This window comes from Lucilia cuprina, chromosome 2 (assembly GCF_022045245.1).
Source record: "Lucilia cuprina isolate Lc7/37 chromosome 2, ASM2204524v1, whole genome shotgun sequence".
In the NCBI taxonomy this organism is placed as follows: domain Eukaryota; kingdom Metazoa; phylum Arthropoda; class Insecta; order Diptera; family Calliphoridae; genus Lucilia; species Lucilia cuprina.
Genome location: NC_060950.1, coordinates 50,054,690 through 50,078,174, shown reverse-complemented (window position 1 = coordinate 50,078,174; position 23,485 = coordinate 50,054,690). Strand labels below are relative to the sequence as shown.

The 23,485-nt window shown below is 30.5% G+C and overlaps 1 protein-coding gene across 2 annotated transcripts in view; it reads right to left on the bottom strand.

The window, feature by feature from the left end:
- The window catches only part of LOC111691014 (protein fuzzy homolog), a 44,147-nt gene that overhangs the window by 4,278 nt on the left and 16,384 nt on the right, over positions 1-23,485 (bottom strand). For both annotated transcript variants that reach the window (XM_023453635.2, XM_046956322.1), the window contains exon 3: positions 16,785-17,281. In XM_023453635.2, coding sequence (XP_023309403.2) covers positions 16,785-17,281 — 497 coding nt within the window. The remainder of the gene's footprint in view (positions 1-16,784; positions 17,282-23,485) is intronic.

The following is a 23,485-nucleotide window of genomic DNA, read 5'->3' as shown; positions in this document are numbered from 1 at the left end:
TCTTGTTAGTTAGACAACAAAATTTCCAATAATATACAAAAATTTCAGATCAATATCATTTACAGATCCAAAAATATACGTTTTTTAATTTAAAAATTCAAAAAATTTAGATTTTTGCCGTTTTTTTGCCCAAAATGTGTCTTAATTCTTTTATTAATAAAATAAAATTTTTTTTAAGAACTTATAACAATTTTATAGTTTTCTAAAAGGTATCTTTACGCAGAACGCTTTGGCGTAAAAAAGTTGTCCTATTTTTTGAAAATGTTGCCACTGCGTCCTTTCGAATATGACCTATTTTTTATCAAAACTTCAACTTTGGGCGACATGTTCTAAAATCCCAAAGCTGGGATCAGAAAACTGAAAGCAGTTTTGGAAACCTCAATATGTTTTCTATTTACTCCAAAAGTATTTTCCCAGCCCTGAAAGAAATTTGGACCCTATGTGCAAAAATGTAAAAAATCCCATTTTTGGGATTTTCATTCCAATTTTTGGGAATTGCGGGATGCCCTTTGACTTTTTCAATTTTTTTTGCATTTTCTTATTTGAAATGACAAATTTAACAAGCGTTGAAGATTTCGTTGAGTTTTGTTCATAAATAAAGATTTTGTCATATATTACATATTTGTTAAATTTCTAAAACTATGATTTATATCAAAATTTTAATAGGGTCGGAAATTTTTAAATTTTAATAGGTTGGATATGGAAATTCTCGACCTTTTAAAATTTCAAGCCAATATCTCAATTACATTCAAAAATATGTTCATTTAAACCTGTATCCTTTAATTTCATATTTTTCATATTTTAGTATTAAATATGACAGAACATGTTTAAATCTTATATTTACCTATTTTCTATTTGTTTGCTTATCCTTATAATTGAAAGTTCCTATTATGCTTAAATTTTCAGAAATTTATAACTATTTTTTATCATATCATATCAAAAATTGAAAACTTTTTAAATCTTTTTGATGTAAAAAGTAAGTCTGTGGATGGAAATCAAAAGAAATTTCGATTAAAATTTTGTAGTTGGATGGAAACTACTACGGAAATCTCAACTGACAACACATCATAAACTTTAGTAGTACAATATACAACTTGATTGTGAATTGAACATATGATTTATATCAAAATTTTAATAGGGTCGTAGATAGCTACAACAATTTAGTCCATATTTATTCCTTTATATCTTTTTTTAGTTAGATATGGAAATTCTCGACCCTTTACAAAAAATTTCAGGCCAATATCTCAATTACATTCAAAAATATGTTCATTTAAACCTGTGTCCTTTAATTACATATTTTTCATATTTTAGTATTAAGTATGACAGAACATACATTGGTGTTGAATAAAATATTTGAACAATTTTTTAAAAATTATTTAGTTAATTATTTTATTAAAGACACATTGTATATACAATAAAAAAAATATAATTTTATTATGAGCCACGCACAACAACACCTAATAAATCTATTTCATTTGTTACATTTCTTGTAACAAATTTACCATTTTGTTTGAGTTATCCAAACAAAACAACAAATTCCCAATTGTCCCAATTGGAAAGTTGTTTACCGAATTTTTAAGGTTATTGTTCGTGAGAAAGTCACGAAAAGTCGGTGAAATTTATGATATTTTTTATTAAATATAAAAATTCGGCGACATTCGTCATAAATGAGCCTGTATTATAACTTTTGACTCGAAAATTGTGGACTTTTTCAGTTAAATTTTAATTTTTCAATTAAAATTCAATTGTTTTACTCTTATATTATTATTTATTATTTAAGGATTTTCCTTTTACAAAATTTAGTTAAAAATCGCTTTTATGTTCTGCATTATAATACTCATTTGTTTGCGTCTACTCTGTGTCTCTGGATTTTGACCATTATGTCTAGCTTTTTACTCAGAGAAAAGAATTGAACAATAATATTGTTGTTTTGATTTCTCAACCGAAAGGTCTGGTTAATATCTCTTCTGTTAATTTCAACATTTAAAGTTGCTGCAATTTTGTTACCAACAATGTTTATCTTCGAAGTTTTTTATTTCAATTTTTTGTGCGATCATCTGTTGATTTATTTTGTTGCTACATGTATCCAGAGAGTTTATTTGCTTTTCTCTTGTTTTATCTTGTACATTAAGTTCGTTGAATTGAGCTACTAAAGTAGAAATTGAGTTGGTTATTGTTGATAAGGATACCCAGACGTCATTTTTTATTTGAGAGTGCAAACACTAGTTGCAAGCATCTGTATTTGCGTTATATATCGTGCAGATTTGATTGTAGGGTGTTAAGTTTACCATTAAAAACTTCCAAAGACAATATATATATTTCTATATATATAGATTTCTTAGCTTATATCTATATATTTCTTAGCTCCTTCATTATCATCGGGAAAACCAAAATATGCAAATGGTGACTCATGAATAATATATTTAAATGTTTTAGACCAATTTATGAATTTTGATATCGATTGTTAGAGCATAAGGAACCATAAGAACATAATTTAGCATGATTTGACTTTTGTAGCATATTTAAGGCATATATTCGAGTTCATAGAACATATTTTACTATTTTATCGCTTATTTTAATGTTTTTCGCTTTAGTTTTTCATATTTAAATATTTGAAAAACATTTTTTTTAATTCAATCTCATTTTTCTTAATAAAAAAAAAATAATTCTATTTTTTTTTATTTTTGTTTGTAAAACTTGAACATCAAAAAATACAACCGTCTCATAAAACTGATTACTTTGGATTCAATGAAACCAATCCTTTTTAATAGTTTAAAAATCTATTAATGATAATTATTATTGGTTGTTTGGACGTAAAACGGAATACTGTATGCTAAATCAATTATCAAAATCTTATAGCATGAAATATTGAATATTTATTACATTTTCAGTCTTGTTGAGTTTTTCAATGTTAAAAAATAAACAAAAAATCATTTGTGGAGCTTATTTTTTAAACTTTAAAAGCATATTTTGGATTTTTTACTGCTTATTTTAAGCGCTTAATACTATTTTTTAGAACCTAATTGCGGTTTTCCTGATTATCATCAAAACTATCATCTTGACGCAGTTGTTTTTGTTGTTGATTGTTTTCGTCAAAGACTACAACTTTTTAAAGGTTGGTGGGTTATCTACTACGCGATTTTCACACATGAAATTTCTCATTTCACACTGCTCATTTTGTTGTTTTACTCTCTTTGTTTTTACATTGCGTTGAATTATAATATAAGAAATCTCAAAATTTGCACATGCAACATTGAAATCCCAATGAACATTTGGATAAATGGGTAAACTATCAATAGCGATCGTTACATCTTCCTTATAAATTAAACACAGGCTCACAATTTTACAATTCTGCAACAGGTTCCGTAGTTTAATGTGTGGGATTGAAATTATAGAATTTACTGTTAACATTTGAAGCACGGATGCGAATAAGGGCTTAAAGACCACTTTCTCCAAATCGCGATTTTCAACAGTATAGTGTTTATATGGTCTATTTACATCTATTCCCGAAATGATAAATTGAAAAATCCATAGTTTCGCCAAAATATTTAGCCTTAAAAGCACGTTTCTGTAATATTATTTTTATTTTTTTTGTTGTCAAAAATTTTATAAATAATTATTATTTTTGCATGAAATTTATAGAATAGGAGGAATTCATTAAATATATTTCAAAATATATGTTATTTTGACATTAATATAAATATTGAAATTAATATTAATAGTTTTTTTACTAATTTGAATTTTTTTAATATAAATTTTATATCCCCATACAACCCCTCTTTTAAAAATCTCTTTATTTTTTGTCAAAAAATTGTGAAAATATTTTTGAATTAAGGTAAAATATAAATAATATATAATAATCCACATTTGTAACATAAGACTGGTGTAGGGTATTATATGGTCGGCTATGAGTTCAGTTTAGCGTATTAAAAATTGCCGTTTTTTAATTATAATTATTAAAAATGCTGAAACACGTAAACTTAATTTTAAGTCAAAGTTAGGTAAAAATAAGGAGATATTGACGTTGGTATTGTCTTTGAAACGTTTTTTTAAATCCTTCCTTCCCTTTGTTACACATCGAAATATTGATCATAGACCCATAAAAGTATATATATTTAGGGTCCTTCTTAAATTCTAAGACGACATTTATGTCTGTTGAAAGCACGATAGAGTCCATACGGAGAGATCTAGAGTTGAAATTTTAAAAATGGGCAATGTCGGTTCACTTTTTCGCATAGCCGACCAACAGTCATAACAGTTTTAAAAATGCGTGTATAGCGATGAAATTCGACGTAAATATGTCTTATATGAGTTTTTCAACATTGTCAGAAATGCTTTTTTGACAAATCAAAAATTGTAAGGTCGTAAGCAGAAAAATGTTCAAAAAAAGGTTACAATTTAATTTCTCCTATATTACAAATATGTAAAAATATAATAACCCATCGAACAATTTTAGGAGGTAATTACTAAACAATTATATTTAAGAATAATTGTGACTTTTTTCTTTATGCACTTTTATATGTTTATTTAGGAACAAATCTACATACACCTTAACTTCTTTTAACGCTGAAAATAAAATTTTGTAAAAAGAGGATGAAGTACAAAGTAAAAATTTAAAAATGCAGAAACAATATACATATAAACTGATTCATTACTTTACATATTTTTCTAAAAAGTTTAATAAATTGTCCCGTAATAATATAACTCTACACAAATAATTTTACTGCAAAGATTTTCTCAATGATTTTGATATATTTTCAAAAAACTTTAGTTTTATTTTAGAATAATCTAAGACTCAGACCAATTTAGCGTTATTTTCATTCCTATTTGAAGATTTTTTGTATTTGTAGATTTTGTACACATTTATTCAATTCACAATCGATGATGTATGCGCTGTATGTCAGCAGTTGCTACAATAGTCATAACAATGCTGTTGGTATTTTCTATGTAAAAGCACTATACAACTCCTACTACAATTTTTTATATGTTTTTCGAATGTTGTAAGAAAGTTTAGTGTTGTCAATTGTTTATTTCAACATATAAACAAAAAATTCAAACTATTTTAGCATAAAAAACGATAAAGTCATAACACTGAAATCAAAAACAAACAGCTGTTTACCAAAACAAAAAAACTAAACTTTTATTTACTCTATCGTGCTTTCAACAGAAAGACAGACGGACAGACAGGCATGGCTACATCGTCTTAGAATCTAATGAGGACCCATAATGTATATATATGACCAATATTTCGATGTGCTATAAACGGAATGACAAAATCAATATACCCCCCATATTTTTTGATGGTGGGTATAAAAACTGTTCTACCAAAAGCTGCATTGGATCTCCTTATTCTTTCAAATGACTCGAATAATAAGAATAACTCCGCAGAAAGTAGTGATGATAGTTTCGATGATGATAGTGAGAATGAAAATTACATTGAATAAGAAATAAACAGAAATAATTTACTACCCATTTTCAATTAATAAAAAATAAATTTTATTTAAAATAATCTAAATTAATATAAAAATGGCTTAAGATATTTTATATCTTTGGTTGAATATTGGTATATTTTTTATGTTATTAATGTTGTGGGCTATTTCGGATGTAATTTCTATGTGAACTAGGAGAAATAATGGTTCAATTCAAACTAAATAATGTGCGACAGATACTTTATATGGGAACTATGATTAAATATGGACATACCATTTTGGCCTATCCTTATAAAAAAAGAGATTTATGTTGAATTTCACCGCTATTGATATAATTCTTAACTATAAAGTTATTTTCTGAAGGGGACCTTATAAAAGGGCTAGGCGAAAACGTGAACCGATATTCTCACTTTCAATAAGGATCGATCCTTATACAATTTGATAAGGAGATTTTGGATCGCACGAAACTTGTATGTAGAATTTTGTATTAATAAGCGATGAATTCATTGTCTAAAGGGGACCTTATTTGGGGGGTTAGACAATAATGGACCCATCCTTATTCATTTTAAGAACTTGATTTTAGTTGTTATAAAACTTTTGTATGTCGAATATTATTGTTATATATATATATGTTTCTTAAGGTAGATATGAGCATTAAAGTCGTTTTCTGAAAGGGACCTTATAGGTGGGATATGGTCAATTATAGACCAATCCTTATAAAATTCTACAAAGAGATTTATGTTCCCGTAAAATATATTTGTGCCGAATTTCACTGCTTCTCTTAGCCAGTTATGAGCGATAAAGTCATTTTCTGAAGGGGACTTTATTTGGGAGTAGGGTCAATTATGGACCGATCCTTTTGAAATTCTACGAAGAGATTTATGTCCCCATAAAACATGTTTGTGCCATATTGCACCGCTATTGATGATTGTCTTAGAAAGTTATGAGTAATAAAGTAATTTTTGAAGGGGACTTTGTATGGGGGTAGGGTCAATTATGAACCGATCCTTATAAAATTGTACGAAGAGATTTATGTCCCCATAAAACATGTTTGTGCCGAATTACACCGCTATTGATGCTTTTGTTAGACAGTTATGGGCGATAATGTCTTATATGGGGGCTAGGCGAAATCGTGGACCGATATTGCCCATTTTCAATACCAAACAAACTGCATCAACTATAAGTGCAAAATTTTAGCTCGCTATCTACTTCCGTTTGGACTCTAACGTGTTTTCAACAGACAGACAGACGGACGAACATGGCTAGATCGTCTTAGAATCTAATAAGGACCCAGAATATAAGTACTTTTATGGGTCTTAGATGAATATTTCAATGTGTTACAAACGGAATGACAAAAACAATATACCCCCCATCTTTTTTTATGGTGGATATAAAAACATATTTAGTATAAGCTCGAAAGCCATATCCGGAAGGTCCATTTGTATGAGGAGAGGTTCTCACCAAATTGACGTTCCACCTTTTTTGACCAATATATATGTGCCAACATTTATTATGGAATCTTCAAAATTGTGACTTGCACTCATACAAACATATTAAAAATTATGTCGTGGGAAGACGGACAGACACTAGAATACCTTAATTTCTTTTTTTTAATTCCAAACTTTAATTTTTTTACATGAAAATAAATAAACAAATACGACAATAACAATAAAAAAATTATTTTAACCTCCCCAGAATTAAGAGCCGTTTTCGACGCTTTTACCCAAATGTGCAATCGGAGGAAATGGGTTTAAGCAGTCTAGTTTTAGATATTCAATTTGTGCCAACATTTTGATATTAAATGTGTTAATATACATATTAATTAATAATTTGTGTAACAAATTGTAGGAGAATTCTATTTGCTTTAAAAATTTTTTAATCGTAAGTATAATTTTTAATTATTGAATTATCGCCAACCTTCCCCATATAGCTGCTCCAATGTGCATTGTCAGAAAAGCAGAAACGATTGTTAGACATTTGAACATTTTACTGCTTTTCTAACCATTATTCAAAAATATATACCTCCTCTTATTTTTACAGGATCCCATATTTGACTCTATCTCCCATATAAAGCCTCTTTTAGATGTTTTGTTTTTCATCAATAAATTCTTTTAATGCATCTAAATAAAGGTAAAATTCGATATACAAATTCCTTTCTAAAATATATAAAAAAATAATTAAATATACATAGCCCTACTAAACTTTCCTACTTGTTTTTTGTTTTTGTATTGTTGATAAGCTAATTTTTGTAAAAAATGTTTACTGTTCAGTATTTCGAACAAAAATAACTATAATGTAGTCTTTGTAGACTTTTGTGGTACAACATTTCGCCTAGATACTTTATTAATTTAATTTGGTCTTAATGCATATATGTAGGTCGAACTTGTTGCATAACTAGGATTTCCAGGTTTGGGTACAAATCTTATCCTTCCATTAAACTGGGGTTAATGTGAATGTTAAGCATGTAGTGGATTTCCAGGTTTGGGTTCAAATCTTACCCTTTCATCCTGCCATTAAATTGGGGTAAATGTGTGGAAATTAGAGTCCATTCTCATAGACGTCTAAGGCTTGGAGTCCTAATTGGGTTTTTGTACGATTCGGCGATCGAGAGAATCGAGGGTCGTTTTAAAAGTTGATATACCCTTGTTGTCCTACTTTGCAGATCCCTGAATGTGCCCTGCTGATCCAATGAGGACCAAAGTCAAAACTTAAATTCGGCAACTTTTTCTTTTTAAGCATGTAATTCAGAGTTGGGGGTACTGCACTAAAATTTAGTGATAGTGCAACATTTTTCACTATCTCTAATAAATATTTAGTGGTGAGTTGAAAAGGTATAGCCTCACTAAGCAATAGTAATAGTGATACAAAAAAAGGTTTCACTAAAATTAATTTAGTGATAGTGAAAACCCTTTTCTTTATAGCTTAGTGCAAAATTTTTTTCTCCACTAATAGGATAGTGGAAAATTATAATCATTCACTAATGTTAAAGAAACTCAAATACATATCATTATATTGAATTAATTTATACTCTATTACATTAATTAATTAATACTAATATTAAAATAGTAACAAAATTAAAAGACAAAAGGAAATAGAAATTCTAAATTGTTTGGAATATTTTTATAAACACTTTTTTTGCACTATTTTATTGTAGTGCAAAATTTTTAACTACCACTAATGGTTAGCGGTAGTGGAAAAATTATTACTACCACTATTTTTTTAGTGGTAGTTAAAATATGTTTCACTACCACTTTAGTGATAAAAAATATTGGAAAATCAAAATTTCGTCACTATGGTGGGATTTAGTGGAAACATTAGTGCACTAAATATTTAATGCACTACCCCCAACTCTGATGTAATTGCACAAATCCTTGAGAAGTTGCATCTGTAATTAGTTCCATATTTTTTTTTATATATACCAACTGTTAAGCTATAAATAAATACATACAGTGTCTCTCATAAATATTCGAATTTAGGTATAATATGAAAAGAAACCAAATTTAATAACATATTTTGTATGCAAAATTAATAAATTAATTTGTTAAATTCTCTAGACAGTCCTTAGCTTTGATATCACGCTTTTTAAAACTTTAAAAATTCACATTCACTTAAATTAATTTAGCCTTCTTTAAAAAAGTTCATAAAATTACCTCACAAAAGTATACGAATTTTTTCTGTATTTCATATTTGACTATATTATACGAAACACAAAAATTAGAATCAAATTTTTTTTGCTAAAAATTGTTTTAAGGGGTAACTATCAACCGAATGGATATATTTTTGGCCCATTTGGCCCACAATTTTGGGGCATTTGTGCCATCTTTTCATATAATATCATTAAAACTACGATGTTTGACCATATTCGCCATTTTTTTCTCTTTTTCCAGAGATAAAACCAAAATTTAATATTGGGATTTAATAGATTCCTTGATGTGTCTAAAAATAATAATTTTTGTTAAACATTCCAAAATATATTTTTGGTATCGTTCTTCTGTTTCTAATTAAATTATCTGGATCTTAACACCCTTTTCGTACCACTAGGATCGATATTTTCCGACAAAGTTCGCTAGTATATATTATTGTAAATATAAGCACTAATATATTTTAAATTTTCAAGACATCGTAGCGGTATACAACTCCAAAACATGCCTTAACAAAACGTGATCCTATACAGCAACTTTTAGTTGTCACTACTCATAACATTCACGATTATATTACCCATTACAACAACACTGTATGTCCAAAATTTTGGGTTTATTTTGATCATAGTAGATAATATTTAAACAGATATAAATATTTTTGAGTTAGACCATAATTATATGGTGGCATTCAGCCTAGAGGTCATTTATTATAAAAAGAATGATTCCACTATATTGAATGGCGTTTCTTCGAAGCATGCTTTGGAGTTATAAACTTCCACAATATATTGAAAACTTTAAATGTATAACAGCTCATATCTAAAACAATATATAGAAGACAAGTTTCCCCGAAAATTTTTGACCCTAGTATTATAAAAATATACTTGAGTTCCAATAAATTGAATTAGCAATAGAAGAATAATTCCAATAATATATCTTGGAACATTTTAATACAGATTCTTGTAACAAAAAATATTATTTTTAGATATCCCAAGAGGTATATTAAATCCCAATAACAAATTTTGATTTTATCTCTGGGAAAAAAGAGAAAAAAATACAAATATTGCCAAAAATCCCATTTTAATGATATTACATGAAAAGATGGTACAAATTCCCTAAAATTGTGGACCAAATGGTCCAAAAATATATCCATTCGGTTGATAGTTACCCCTTAAAACAATTTTTAGCAAAAAAACATTCGATTCTAATTTTTGTGTTTCGTATAATATAGTCAAATATGAAATACAGAAAAAGTTCGTATACTTTTGTGAGGTAATTTTATGAACTTTTTTAAAGAAGGCTAAATTAATTTAAGTGAATGTGAATTTTTAAAGTTTTAAAAAGCGTGATATCAAAGCTAAGGACTGTCTAGAGAATTTAACAAATTAATTTATTAATTTTGCATACAAAATATGTTATTAAATTTGGTTTCTTTTCATATTATACCTAAATTCGAATACTTATGAGAGACACTGTACATACATACATACTTACATACATACATACATACATACATACATACATACATACAAACATACTGTTTAAGTACAAATCGATTATTTGCGGTATTTTTCTCTAAGTGTAAATCCTAATGATTTACTACCATTAGTTTACATCTTTGATGGAAAACTATAATAAAACTAACGAGTAAACCGCTAACGGTGTTTAAGCATTGTTTGCCTCCATTATTTAGTTATAAGTTTGATTTGGTTATTACCCAAAGTGAAGCCATTTACTGCACTTGTGCAGAGTTTTTGAAACTTACATTTACAAAGGTAAATAATAAAGAGATTTACTCTCTGATTTTGAAATTGTACTAATTTTCTTGTGTTTATTTTTTTTTTCTTTGGGAAACTTATTTGGTTTGTCCATCTTGAACCGAATCGGATATACGCCGAAACATTGTTCCTTCGGACCGGATTAAACACAAGGAAAATTTATCCATTTACAAAGGAAGTCTCCTTGACAAGGAAATACAAAGCCCTATAGCTAATAATTCTAAAGTTGCAATAATTGGCAATACGCCTAAATTCTCCGCCTCTGCTCCAACCTATTTTACAAAATTCGTCTGTTTTATTGGGAACAGCTATGGTTACGATTCATAGTCATGATACAACGTATCCAGCTAGATTATTAATTGATCCTGCTTCGGAAGCCTCTTTCATATCGGAACATTTGCGAAATCAACTGCGACTTCCGTCACATTCTACGAACTACTACTTGGCGCTGACCACGTATTATATTGAAGGAAGTTCGGAATAATATAGTTGGTAGTTAATTGGCTCTGAAGACTGTGTTTGGTTGGGTTTTGACAGGACCCGTTAATTTTTCACCAAAAGATTCTATAAATGTATTCTCCACTACGATTTAGAGGAGGATAATTTAAATGAGAATCTCATAAAATTTTGGGAGTTAGAACAGCCACCAAGACGGAAAGTGCTATCGCAATCCGATAAAATGTGTGAGGAAATCTATAGGAAGACTACCTTTCGTGATTCAGAGGGAAGATATGTAGTATCATTACCCTTTAAACCTGAGTTTCCTCAGGAAATTAATTTAAGAATCTCGAGGATAGGAGTGTTGAAACAGTTTACGAAAATGGAAGCCTCACTTACACGAAAACCAGATGTGAAGAAAATGTACGATGAAGTGCTGAAGGAATATCTGAATTTGGATCACATGAGGCCCAAGGGGACTGGAAATAAGGCCGTTACTTACTCTTGCTATTTGCCACATATTTCCAGTTTTAAAACCGGAAAGTACAACCACAAGACTTAGAGTGGTGTTTAACGCCTCAAATAGGACCTCCAATGGTAAAAGTTTGAATGACTGTTTATTTGTAGGACCTTCTTTGCAAGCTGATTGATTTTGAGGCGGCTATTTAAGTTTGTATTTAACTGTGACATTTCTAAAATGTATAGGCAAATTAGAGTCCATTCATCTCACACTCCATTCCAACGAATTCTTTACAGAAGTTCAGCTGATGAAGAGATTGTGGATTATGAACTGCAGACCGTTACATTTGGTATTAATTGCGCTCCTTATTTGGCTATTAGGACTTTGCTAGAACTAGCAGAGGACTCTGAGCAAACCTTCCCATTGGATTCGAAGATTTTAAGGGAAGTAATGTACGTCGACGACGTGTTATCTAGAGGTTATGAAGTGTCTAGTGCTTTGTTAGCCAGGGAACAGTTGGTTAGGGCTTTATCGGCTGCCGGGTTTGAACTCAGGAAATGGACTTCGAATGACAAGTCAATTTTAAAGGATTTGCCTCTTGGACATTTGGTTGACGCAAAGCTTTTAACTTTCATGGAGTCTAGTAGTTCAAAAACTTTAGGTATTTTTTGGAATGCCCAGTTAGATTCATTCTTCTTCAGAGTATGTCCTTTGGAAATTAAAACGTATTATACGAAAAGAGAGGTGTTATCTACAATAGCAAAGTTTTTCATCCAGTAGGCTGGTTAAGTCCAGTTATTGTCACTGCAAAGATAATTATGCAACGCATCTGGCTTGACAAAATAGGATGGGACGATTCTCTTACAAACCCTACTAGGAAAGAGTGGTTAAGATTTTGGAGTTCTTCTACCAAGTAAATTTTATTAAAATCCCAAGATGGGTTAATTATTATAGAGACTCGGTGACTGAACTTCATTTATTCTCTGACTCCTCTGAAAGGGCTTTTGCCGGAGTGTTATATATACGTATAGAGTCATCGAGTGGCGAAATTACCTCGAACTTACTAACTTCTAAGACCAAAGTAGCGCCATTGAAATCTGTATCATTGCCTCGCCTTGAACTGTGTGGTGCAGTTTTAGCGTCGAACTTACTAACTTCTAAGACCAAAGTAGCGCCATTGAAACATGTGTCATTGCCCCGCCTTGAACTGTGTGGTGTGAACTTATTAACTTCTAAGACCAAAGTAGCGCCATTGAAACATGTGTCATTGCCTCGCCTTGAACTGTGTGGTGCAGTTTTAGCGTCGGAATTGCTTAAAAATGTCGTTAGGGACATTCAAATTCCGATTGAGCGAATCTATTGTTGGACTGATTCAACTATTGTATTGGCAAACCACCCTATTCTTGGACAACTTTTGTTGCTAATAGGGTCTCTAGGATCCAATAAAAAACTGGAAATCGCAATTGGTTTCACGTGCGTTCAGAGGAAAATCCTGCAGATTTAGGTAGTAAAGGTGTAGATCCTTTTACTTTATCCCGAAGTGAATTGTGGTATCATGGTCCTTCGTGGTTATGTCAGATCCTGACATAAATCAGATGTCAGATCCTGATAAATCTAAATGGGAAACGCGAAGCCTGAACAATATAGACACTGATTTAGAAATTCGAAAGACGAAAGTTAATGCTTCCTTCTTTACCCGTTTTGAGGATGTATTGGAAAGATTTTCTTCGCTTGCGAGAGCCTTACGCGTTATTGCATATATATTTAGATTTTTTAATGCTACTCACCCAGCGAGAAAGGGGCATTTTGTTTATGAATCCAAAAGAATACCCTGTCAAGAAGTTAGAATGGAGAAAGTTCAGTTAGCTATTGTAGCTCAAAAGGCATTTTATGCCAATGAGTATAGATGTCTTGTGGATAAGAAACCCTTACCGACAAAGAGCTCTTTAATTCCATTAAATCCCTTCCTCGATGAACGAAATGTGATGAGATTGAATGGTAGATTAGTTAAGTCACATTCGTTGTCATATTCGGAACAGTATCCCATAATATTACCTTACGGGTGTCGACTTGCGAAACATATTGTTCATAAGCTGACGACTCATGGTGGGAATCAATTAATGTTAAGAGTTTATCGAACTGAGTATTGGGTCCCTAGACTGCGAACCCTGATACGGACAGTAGTTCATCATTGCAAACGTTGCACGATAGATCGAAAACGTTCATGCAGTCAAATTATGGCCGCGCTCCCTCCGGAGCGTACCACAATCAATAGACCCTTTTCAACCACTGGAGTGGATTTTGCAGGGCCTTTCGATGTGAAAAACTGTACTGGTCTTTCGTGTTTAATGAAAAGGGTTATGTATGTGTATTTGTCTGTTTTTCTACCAAAGCCATACATTTAGAAGCGACTTCAGACCTATCTTCTGACGCTTTTTAGCTGCCTTTGATCGATTCATTGCTATTTTTTCGGATAATGGTACGAACTTTGTTGGAGCGTCAAATGAAATAGCTGGAAATTTTCAAACCTTTTTAAAAAAGTGCGAGGCCAGAATGAGTTCGAGAATAGGTTATGAGAGTTTGTCATGGAAATTTATACCAGCTGGCGCCCCTCATATGGGCGGCTTATGGAAAGCTGGAGTAAAAAGTTTTAAACTCCATTTTCGGAAAGAAGTTTAAAATTGTAAATATACGTTTGAGGAATTATCTACGATCCTGGCTAGGATTGAGGCATGTCTGAATTCTCGTCCTTTGTGTCCTATGCCCAATAATCCTAATGAGCCTACTGCGCTCACTCCTGGTCAGTTTTTAATAGGATCCGCAATACTGTCTCCACCGGAACCAACAATATTTGACAGGCCAATTAGTATTGTGAATCGTTATAGGAAAGTAAAGGCTTTTGTTCACTATATTTGCAAACGTTGGAAGGAGGAATATTTAGCAACTTTACATAAAAGGTATAAGTGGTAACATCCTCAAAGAGATGTTTGTGTCAATGATTTGGCTGTTTTAAGAAATGAACAGTTACCTGCTACTTCTTGGAAGATAGGAAGAGTAGTACAGGTTTACAATGGTACTGATGGTCACGTTCGAGTAGTAGATGTTCGGACGTCAAATGGATCCCTTAAAAAACCTAAAACTAAACTTGTTGTTTTGCAAGATTAAGTTAACTATCACTTTATGACAATATTTCCCTACTAACCTTTTATTTTCCCTAGAACAATGGACTCTGTTAGAAAACTACAGCCAATTACCACAGTTTTGACTGAGGAAGAGCTCCTTAACGAGGAATACTCCAAAAATAGCAGCGTTAAGCTTGAATTCCCCAACCATGCCAGTGGAGTCCGTTGTTCCACCATTAAATAAGATGCCCGTCGCAGCAGAAGAAGCTGCTATGGAAGTGGTTGCAGAACCAACTATAGTACCCCCGCCAACCATTACTGTACCTGAACAAGTGGAAGCATCGGGTTCGAATCCTATCGATCAGCAAGCGCGTCCTAATCGGGAAAAGTCATTTGTTAAGGTTTTGCCGTAAATTCGAGAAAATGAACCTTGAGCTCAGATTTAGCAAAGTGGCATTGCACAAAGTTTGTTATCGCTTTTTATTAAGCGGTCACGTTAGCAAAAATTGTAAAAGTTCAGCAAAATGTAAGTTTTGTAAAGAAGCTTATCATTTTCTACTCCACCCCAAAACCAAGTCTACAAAAACCAACGAGCGTCAGGCCGCGTCATTAGCGAATGTACAATTTCGACAAGCGGTTGCTTTTTTCCCGACTATACAACTTAACCTGTGTTTGCCTCGAAATAAAGTTTTGGTGAGGTCTGTTCTGGATCTATGCTGCCAGAATAGTTATATTTGTGCAGATTTAGTCGCCAAACTAAGAATTCTACAACAGGAATGTTGTAGAATCGAAGTTGAATCGCGGTTTGACAATACTCAGCGTATTATTTTACTGGCGAAAGTATATCGAATGGATCGTGTAAAAACACCGCCTCTCACAGTGTCGGATTTGATCCTGGAGCCGTTTAAAGGTCTCCAGTTAGCCGACCCCACCTTTAATCATTCCGGTCAAGTAGCGTTGGTTTTGGGGCCGGAGATTGCACCAATGATTTTGAAGGACAGGATTCATCAGAGCCCTGGGCTTCCACTCTCCCAATATAGCATTCTTGGCTGGATCGTTACGGGTTTGTCGCCTTACTAAATAAGATTCAAAATCTTAATATAACCAGAGTCTCTTTATGACTCAACCAGAGTCTCTTTATGGCTCAACCAGAGTCTCTTTATGGCTCAACTAGAGTCTCTTTATGGCTCAACTGGAGTCCCGTAGTGGCTCAACCAGCCTCTTAATGGCTATTATATATTTCAAATAAATATTGTCCTCGCGAGCCCTTTAATGGCTCAGTATGTTCAGTTACAACACCTTAAGTGTTGCAAGGGGGCCGGCAATGTTTAAGTACAAATCGATTATTTGCGGTATTTTTCTCTAAGTGTAAATCCTAATGATTTACTACCATTAGTTTACATCTTTGATGGAAAACTAAAATAAAACTAACGAGTAAACCGCTAACGGTGTTTAAACATTGTTTGCCTCCATTATTTAGTTATTAGTTTGATTTGGTTATTAGCCAAAGTGAAGCCATTTACTGCACTTGTGCAAAGAGTTTTTGAAACTTACATTTACAAAGGTAAATAATAAAGAAAGAGATTTACTCTCTGATTTTGAAATTTAACTAATTTTCTTGTGTTTACTTTTTTTTCTTTGGGAAACTTATTTGGTTTGTCCATCTCGGATATACGCCGAAACACATACATACATACATACATACATACATACATACATACATACATACATACATACATACATACAAACATACATACATACATACATACATACATACATACATACATACATACATACATACATACATACATACATACATACATACATACATACATACATACATAAATAAATACATACATAGGTATGAACGTATGTAACATTTGTTTGTTGTATTTTATAATAAAATTAATATTACTTACTTCATAGTGTGCATTGGTATAGATGAAATAAATAATAAACAAACTATGTTATTATTTAAATCAAAATGTGATATACACTTATGAGTATCCAATGACCAATATTGACTGCTTAATTCGCAAATATTATTTGTTGTTGTGTTGCTCTTAAAATACAAGGCGTTCGAAAAGGAATCATCAAAAAAGGTTTTTAATACATCCATATTATGAAAATCTCCGAGATAACGTGTTGTAGATGCACTGTGATGTATATTTGATGAAAATACACATTTGCGTGTCATTATATTGGCAATAATAACAGCTACAATGCCTGAATCCAATCCAATATGTTCTGGCAAACCTCCTGGTATTGATCTTTCCATGCTATGTATTAGGTTTGATTCTCCACGAAAAGTGTTTTCTGAAATCTCATGTAAGCTGCGTAATGTAGGCTCAGCACCACAAATTACACATAAAGCACTGTTTGCTGATATAGACAGTGTAACGAAACGGTATGCCACCTAGAATAAATCATTAAAAATATGAAAATAAATTTCAATTTTTATCAGTAGTTAAGAAATTCGGTATCTCAAAATGTTTAAATGCAAATTGATTATTTGCGGTAAGTTTTCTGATTTACTATGATAGAAGTTTTATGATTTACTATGATAGAAAACTATTATAGTTTCAACGATTAACCCGCTAACGGTATTAAAACATTGTTTGCCTTCATTAACTCAGGGTTTCAAAAAACTGGTAATTGCAGTCGCAAATTACTAAATATTTTACTAAATTTAGTACCATTCTTAAAAAATAGTAACTCGATAAAATGTCCCCTTACAAGCTAACTGAAGTAAGTAACTGTATCAACACACTGCTAAAAACATAAACAATGAACAGCTGTTTTTTGGAAACAACACTTTTGTAAAATGGAAAATTTTGGAAAAATGTTAAATAAACAAAATGTTAAAAATGTTAAATAAAATTAATAAAACAAAACAAATCAGGAAATTGCAATTTACTTAAAATATTATGTTTTTGTTCTTCCGAAATCATTGTTTTATTGTTTTTTTTTTTGTGTTTTCTCACTTATAAGTTTAGTTTAATTGGCCAATTACACTCAGTTAAACTAAGATAATAAGTAACTTTACTGATAACTGAAAAACGCGAAACATATATTAAACCAGGTTTAACCAAAGAATGAAGATTAGCTTTATCAGAAAAACTCGCCCTCAATCGAACTGAATACGACGACTGAACAGTAAAAACAGTTTTGCGTGTGCTTAGTTCTTGGTTTCGTTTTCTTACTAAGGGATGTAAAAAAACTAATAGTTTCAGCCGATTGAACAATAAAACTTAATGGGTATGCAATTTGTTATGTTAAGTATATTGTATGTTTTTGTGTTTTAATTTGACAAAGATAAATAAAGTAATTGATAATTATTGTTAATAGAAATTAATAATTAAATTAAAATTTATTAAATTATAAATTATACTTATAAATTTAGATATTTTCTTTAAATAAAAAATTTTTTACATTTAAGCAATTTGATGATTTTTTCAGTGAGATTTTGTTATTTTATGTACAGTGGTGAGCAAAACTGGATATATATATCAATCAAGTTTATGTTAAACACCCAATAAAGTCCAAAAATATCAAAAAATTTGGTATTTGTTTTAAAATAAGCAATAAAAAAATAATAAAATAAAACAACGAATATTGAAACTGTATCTAAAGTTTTAGTCAATTTTATTAAAAACGTCAATGTATCCACTTTTGCACGTTTAAATTTAATTAATCTAGCAACACAAATCAATTTAAAAATAACAATAAATTTGTTAAATTTCGGAGAAAGATGCAACAACTTTGGAGTGACATCCAAACAGGTAAAACAACAAAATCAGGCTCATGTCGCCATAAATAAAATTAGATGCTAAAATAAAAAAGAAGGATTAATTGTGCATTTTCAATCCAATATTCCTGATTTTGTGGAAGAATGTGCATATCCAGTGTCAGAAATTATACTTCAACTGGATGGCGATCCGAAGCATACGACAAAAATAGTAAAAAATTGGCTTAAAAATCCAAATTTTTTAAAATGTGCAAAACTGGATACTTCGACTTAATTTATAAATATGTTTTAATCTTTAGATTAATATTTAATTATCATGAATTTAATTTTGTTTTCTTTTTATATTGTTTTACTGAATATTTCTAATTGAAAACTTAATTATTTTTCCTTAATTTTAATTTTTCCTTCAAATTCCTTAAAAAATTTATATTCATTAGTCTATAATATCGCAAATTATATGCCGTTGATAATCATTTTCCTGATGATCTCTCCATTTTAGAGACATCTCTACTGCATTGTGCAAGACATTTTCATACATAATATATTTATAAAATTATACAATCTCATAACGTGGAAAATATCTCCAGACCACAAAATTACCCCCTCCCTGTTTTATTTTTACTACAGTATACCGATAATTACACAACTGGCCTAGATTATAATTTTATTTCATCTAAACCATTTTAAATTAGCTTGGATTCATCAGAAAAATTACCATTGTATAAAATGTTGGTCCTAGTCAAATCAATTTGAATTTTAGGCGAAATAAACGGCTTTGTTACTTCAATATGGCACTGGTCCTCCCAAATTTTAAAAATCTTCCAATAGAAATGAAAATTACAATTACATAAAGTATAAATCTTTTTTTAAAGGAATATTTTGATTGTTTTAAAAATACAAACATAAATTTAATTGTTTACCAACAAAATTACTCTAAAATATTAAGAATCGTACACATGGGAATTATAGCCGTAATTTGCTTATTTAAATAAAAAACAAAACATTTATCTACCTTTCTAATTTTAACGGAAAAATGCTTTATTTTGTAAACTGCAAAAAAATGCATAGAAATGGTAGCAATATTTATGAGCTAAATTAAAAAGATCTAAAAAATAGACTTCCTACCATCCATTTTCGTATTCTTATCATTAATTTATTGAAAGGTTGTTATTCAGCTTATCGAATTTTTTGTTTTTACGAATAGACCTGACATTATATATTTTTTTATAAATTTATTCCCTTTAAAAGGCAATTTCATTTCTATTTTCTCAGTTGGTCTTTGGAATTCAAGTAAACAACATCTGCATATGTGATGATTATTGTTTAAATTTTTTTAAACTTTGTTAATACACAAAAAATTTGCAAAAAAATTAATTTTAAATTTAATTTTTTTATGGTTTAATTTTATAATAACTTAAGTAATATTTAAGTATTATTGTATAATTTTAATTATTTTAAAAATAATCTACAAGTTTCTATTATTTATTTAAGAAGTCATGAATAATGAAAGGTTATAAATTTTTATTAAAATTAATAAAATTAAACCATAATAAATTATATATATGAAAATAGTTTTCATCAGACTTTGATCGGAATACTCAGGCCATTTTCTTATACTTGATCAGCCTTTTGTACGAACATTTTATCAGACATTTATTCGACTTTTCATATATTTTATTATTATATTATTATATATTATATTTTATCAGACATTTATCAGACTTTTTTATATTTGATCAGACTTTCGTATGAAATGTCGAAAGAATGTCAAGTATGGTATCAGTCATTTGTCTGACTTTAATCAGATTTTCCGAAAATTCCTTCAGAATATCCCCAGGAATTTACATCAGATTTCGTAACGAATTCTGAACGACAATTCTGCACATGTTTCCGAATTTCCTCAGACAAAGAGTTCCGAATTCCGAGCAACATTTCATATGATTTCCGTACTCATAAAATTCTTACTTATGTCGAACTTCAGATTTAAACTTGTATTTTCAAGCCAGTTGTACGTGGATCGATATTGCCCATTTCCTTACGTATAACAAATATTTTTGGAAAATTTCAACTCTCGAGCACTTCCGTTCGGACTCTATCGTGATATCAACAGACAAACATGGCAAGATCGTTTTAGAATTTAATAAGGACTTAGGAAAATTAATATACTCCCTCTTTTTTGATGGTGGATATAAAACATTTTTTCAAATGGTCCTCGGTAGTACACTACCAGCCATTGAAAATCCTTACCTCAGTAAAATTGTAAAAAATAAAATATTTCCAATTTTTTTAAATCTGTCTTAAAAATTTAACAATTTTGAGCCGATTACGTGAAAAATATTTTACAATTTTTGTAGAGTATTTGTGGTGCACAAAATAATTTTAAGTAGTTTTAAGAGGCATAGTGTTTTCGCTTTTTCGAAATAGCTTACACAGAAACATATTTATTATATTGTTTGGCATGTAGTTTGGTCCATTTAAAATTTTTTTTGGAATATTTGGAAGTTTAAATACACTAAAAATACTGTATACTAGAAATACTGTAAAAAATTAATTATTTTTCCTGCGATAAGTTCAAAATTACTGAAACATCAGAGACCCAATTCCAAAAGATTGCAAAAAAAGAAATTGATTAACATATTGTACTGCGAACTTTTCGGCGAATGAGCCCCTTTAAAAAAATATATTTTTAATTTTTTTTCGTGTTCAATACATTAATACGCATCGATTGAGAAGTGTTCCTACAAAAAAGTGGTAAACGGGTGTTCTTAATGTACATGTGTGTATTTTTGAAGTACAAGAAACAACATGTGGATCAGTGTCAGTAAAAATTAAATTTTGTATTACTATGAATTAATTCTTATTAATTTTATCAAATACATCCCTGTACACATGCAATGTTCCATATGTATCAAACAATATATACAACTTTTACAGATAGACATTTTGACAGTACATATGTATGTAATGTCAACTAATACCATCATCTTTGATGATCGCTCTCGTCAATATTTACGAGATATTTAGAATGACCTGGTTCACACTGGGAAACTTTTGTTGAGATACTTTTGATTTTGTGTGTGAGAGAAAGAGATGGTTAATATTTCTTTTTCTCACACATAGAAGACTATTTCTAATATTTAAGAAAAAACTTTATAGAATTGAATTTAAACAATTGAAAATTATAATTTTGTTTGTTATAGGAAAAAAATTATTGTAGAAAAAAATAATATTATTAAAAAAATTCACTTGCCTTTTATTCGATTAACCGAATAATTTTGAATTATCCGATTACTAACCGGTTAACTTAAAATCCCAAATAATTAGTTGTCGAATAAACCGAATAAAATAAAAACCCAAATAATTGAATACTCTACTAAAAACCTATATATCAATTTAGGATTTTCTTTACATATTAAGTGCCACGTCCACAATAGCTAGGATGTACATTCTGTGCGTCTAATTTATATGGATGTCAAAGTTGTCCATACAAAATTTTATAACTCTAGCTGCTGCACTTTCTGAGATATCTGACTTTTACTACATATTGTGTATGAGGGCTTGGCACCTCGCAAAAATGTTTAAAAGATACAAGTTTACAAACCACATGAAAATCAACTGTCGTAAATCTACAAAAATATATTAATGAACACTTAAAAAATGTGTAAATTTGGTTATTCTATTTGTATACGTGTTCATTAACATATTTTTGTAGATTTACGAATATTTCTTTTCGAGTGGTTTGTAAACTTTCATCTTGTAAAATTTTGTGCTTCTTTTTCTCTTTTTGCATATTAATTGAAGTCACCCTAGTCGGTGGAATTAACTTAGTACAGTGAAATTTGATATATTTTTTTACAATGCGTCAAGTGTACAGTATGCCATTGGGAAAAACATAGGAGTGAAAGAGAAGGATGCACTCGGAGAGAGCTCTCACCTCAATTACCTCAGGTGAGGCCTCCGACTCTGAATCCTCAGATGATAATAACAACACCATTATAGCAAATCCCAAAAAGGATGAAGTGGAGCAAATGGTGAAACAGGTGAATCCTAGCATACTAATAAAAGTGTTTCTGGAAGTTAGTCCATCTCATGGCACTACAAAGAAAAAATCGGACTCTCTTACAAGATCTTAGGCAAAAAGGATTAGGTTTCCCGAGGAGTTGACAACTGAGAATAAAGAAGAAATGAGCTCCCCGTCTTCTAATACACAGTCGAAGCCAAGCCACACTCCACCTTTATCTTATGCCTGATAAAGGGCACTTCAGACGATCACACTTTACGTACGACAAGACTAATGAAAAAGTAAAATGAAATTCCATCCGTATAACAAAAAGGAGAATAAAAGTCGTATGATTTATATTTTTTGGGTTTACACGATTGGTATAAAACAATTAAAGTCAGATGGAAACAGCTGTTTCACTTTTTTATACGTGTTTACATAAAAATACATCCCTGATCTAATGAGAGCGGCATGGTTTTTGAATCATTTCAAAAAATGAAGAGAGCAATAAGACTGTCAAATTTTCCATCTGTATTTTTTCTTAATGTGTGATGGTTTCATTACATATTGCTTTTAGACGATCCTATCCGTACTCTTCTACACAAAATTTTGACGGATCATATTACTTGTGTGATCGTGTAAAGCCGGCTTAAGGAGATTGTAGTGGACCAAAAGGGAGAAATATGCATGTGGGCAATTCAAACTTAACGGGTAAAAACGGGTAATTATGTGTAGTTTAGGTACTTTTTCCGAAAAATGCAAATACTTGGGAAGTATTTTGCTATAAGCAGTCAAAACGTATATTTTAAACAAGTATGAATTTATAGTCGGACATTGCCAACAATATGATACCCTACACAAGTCATTATGTT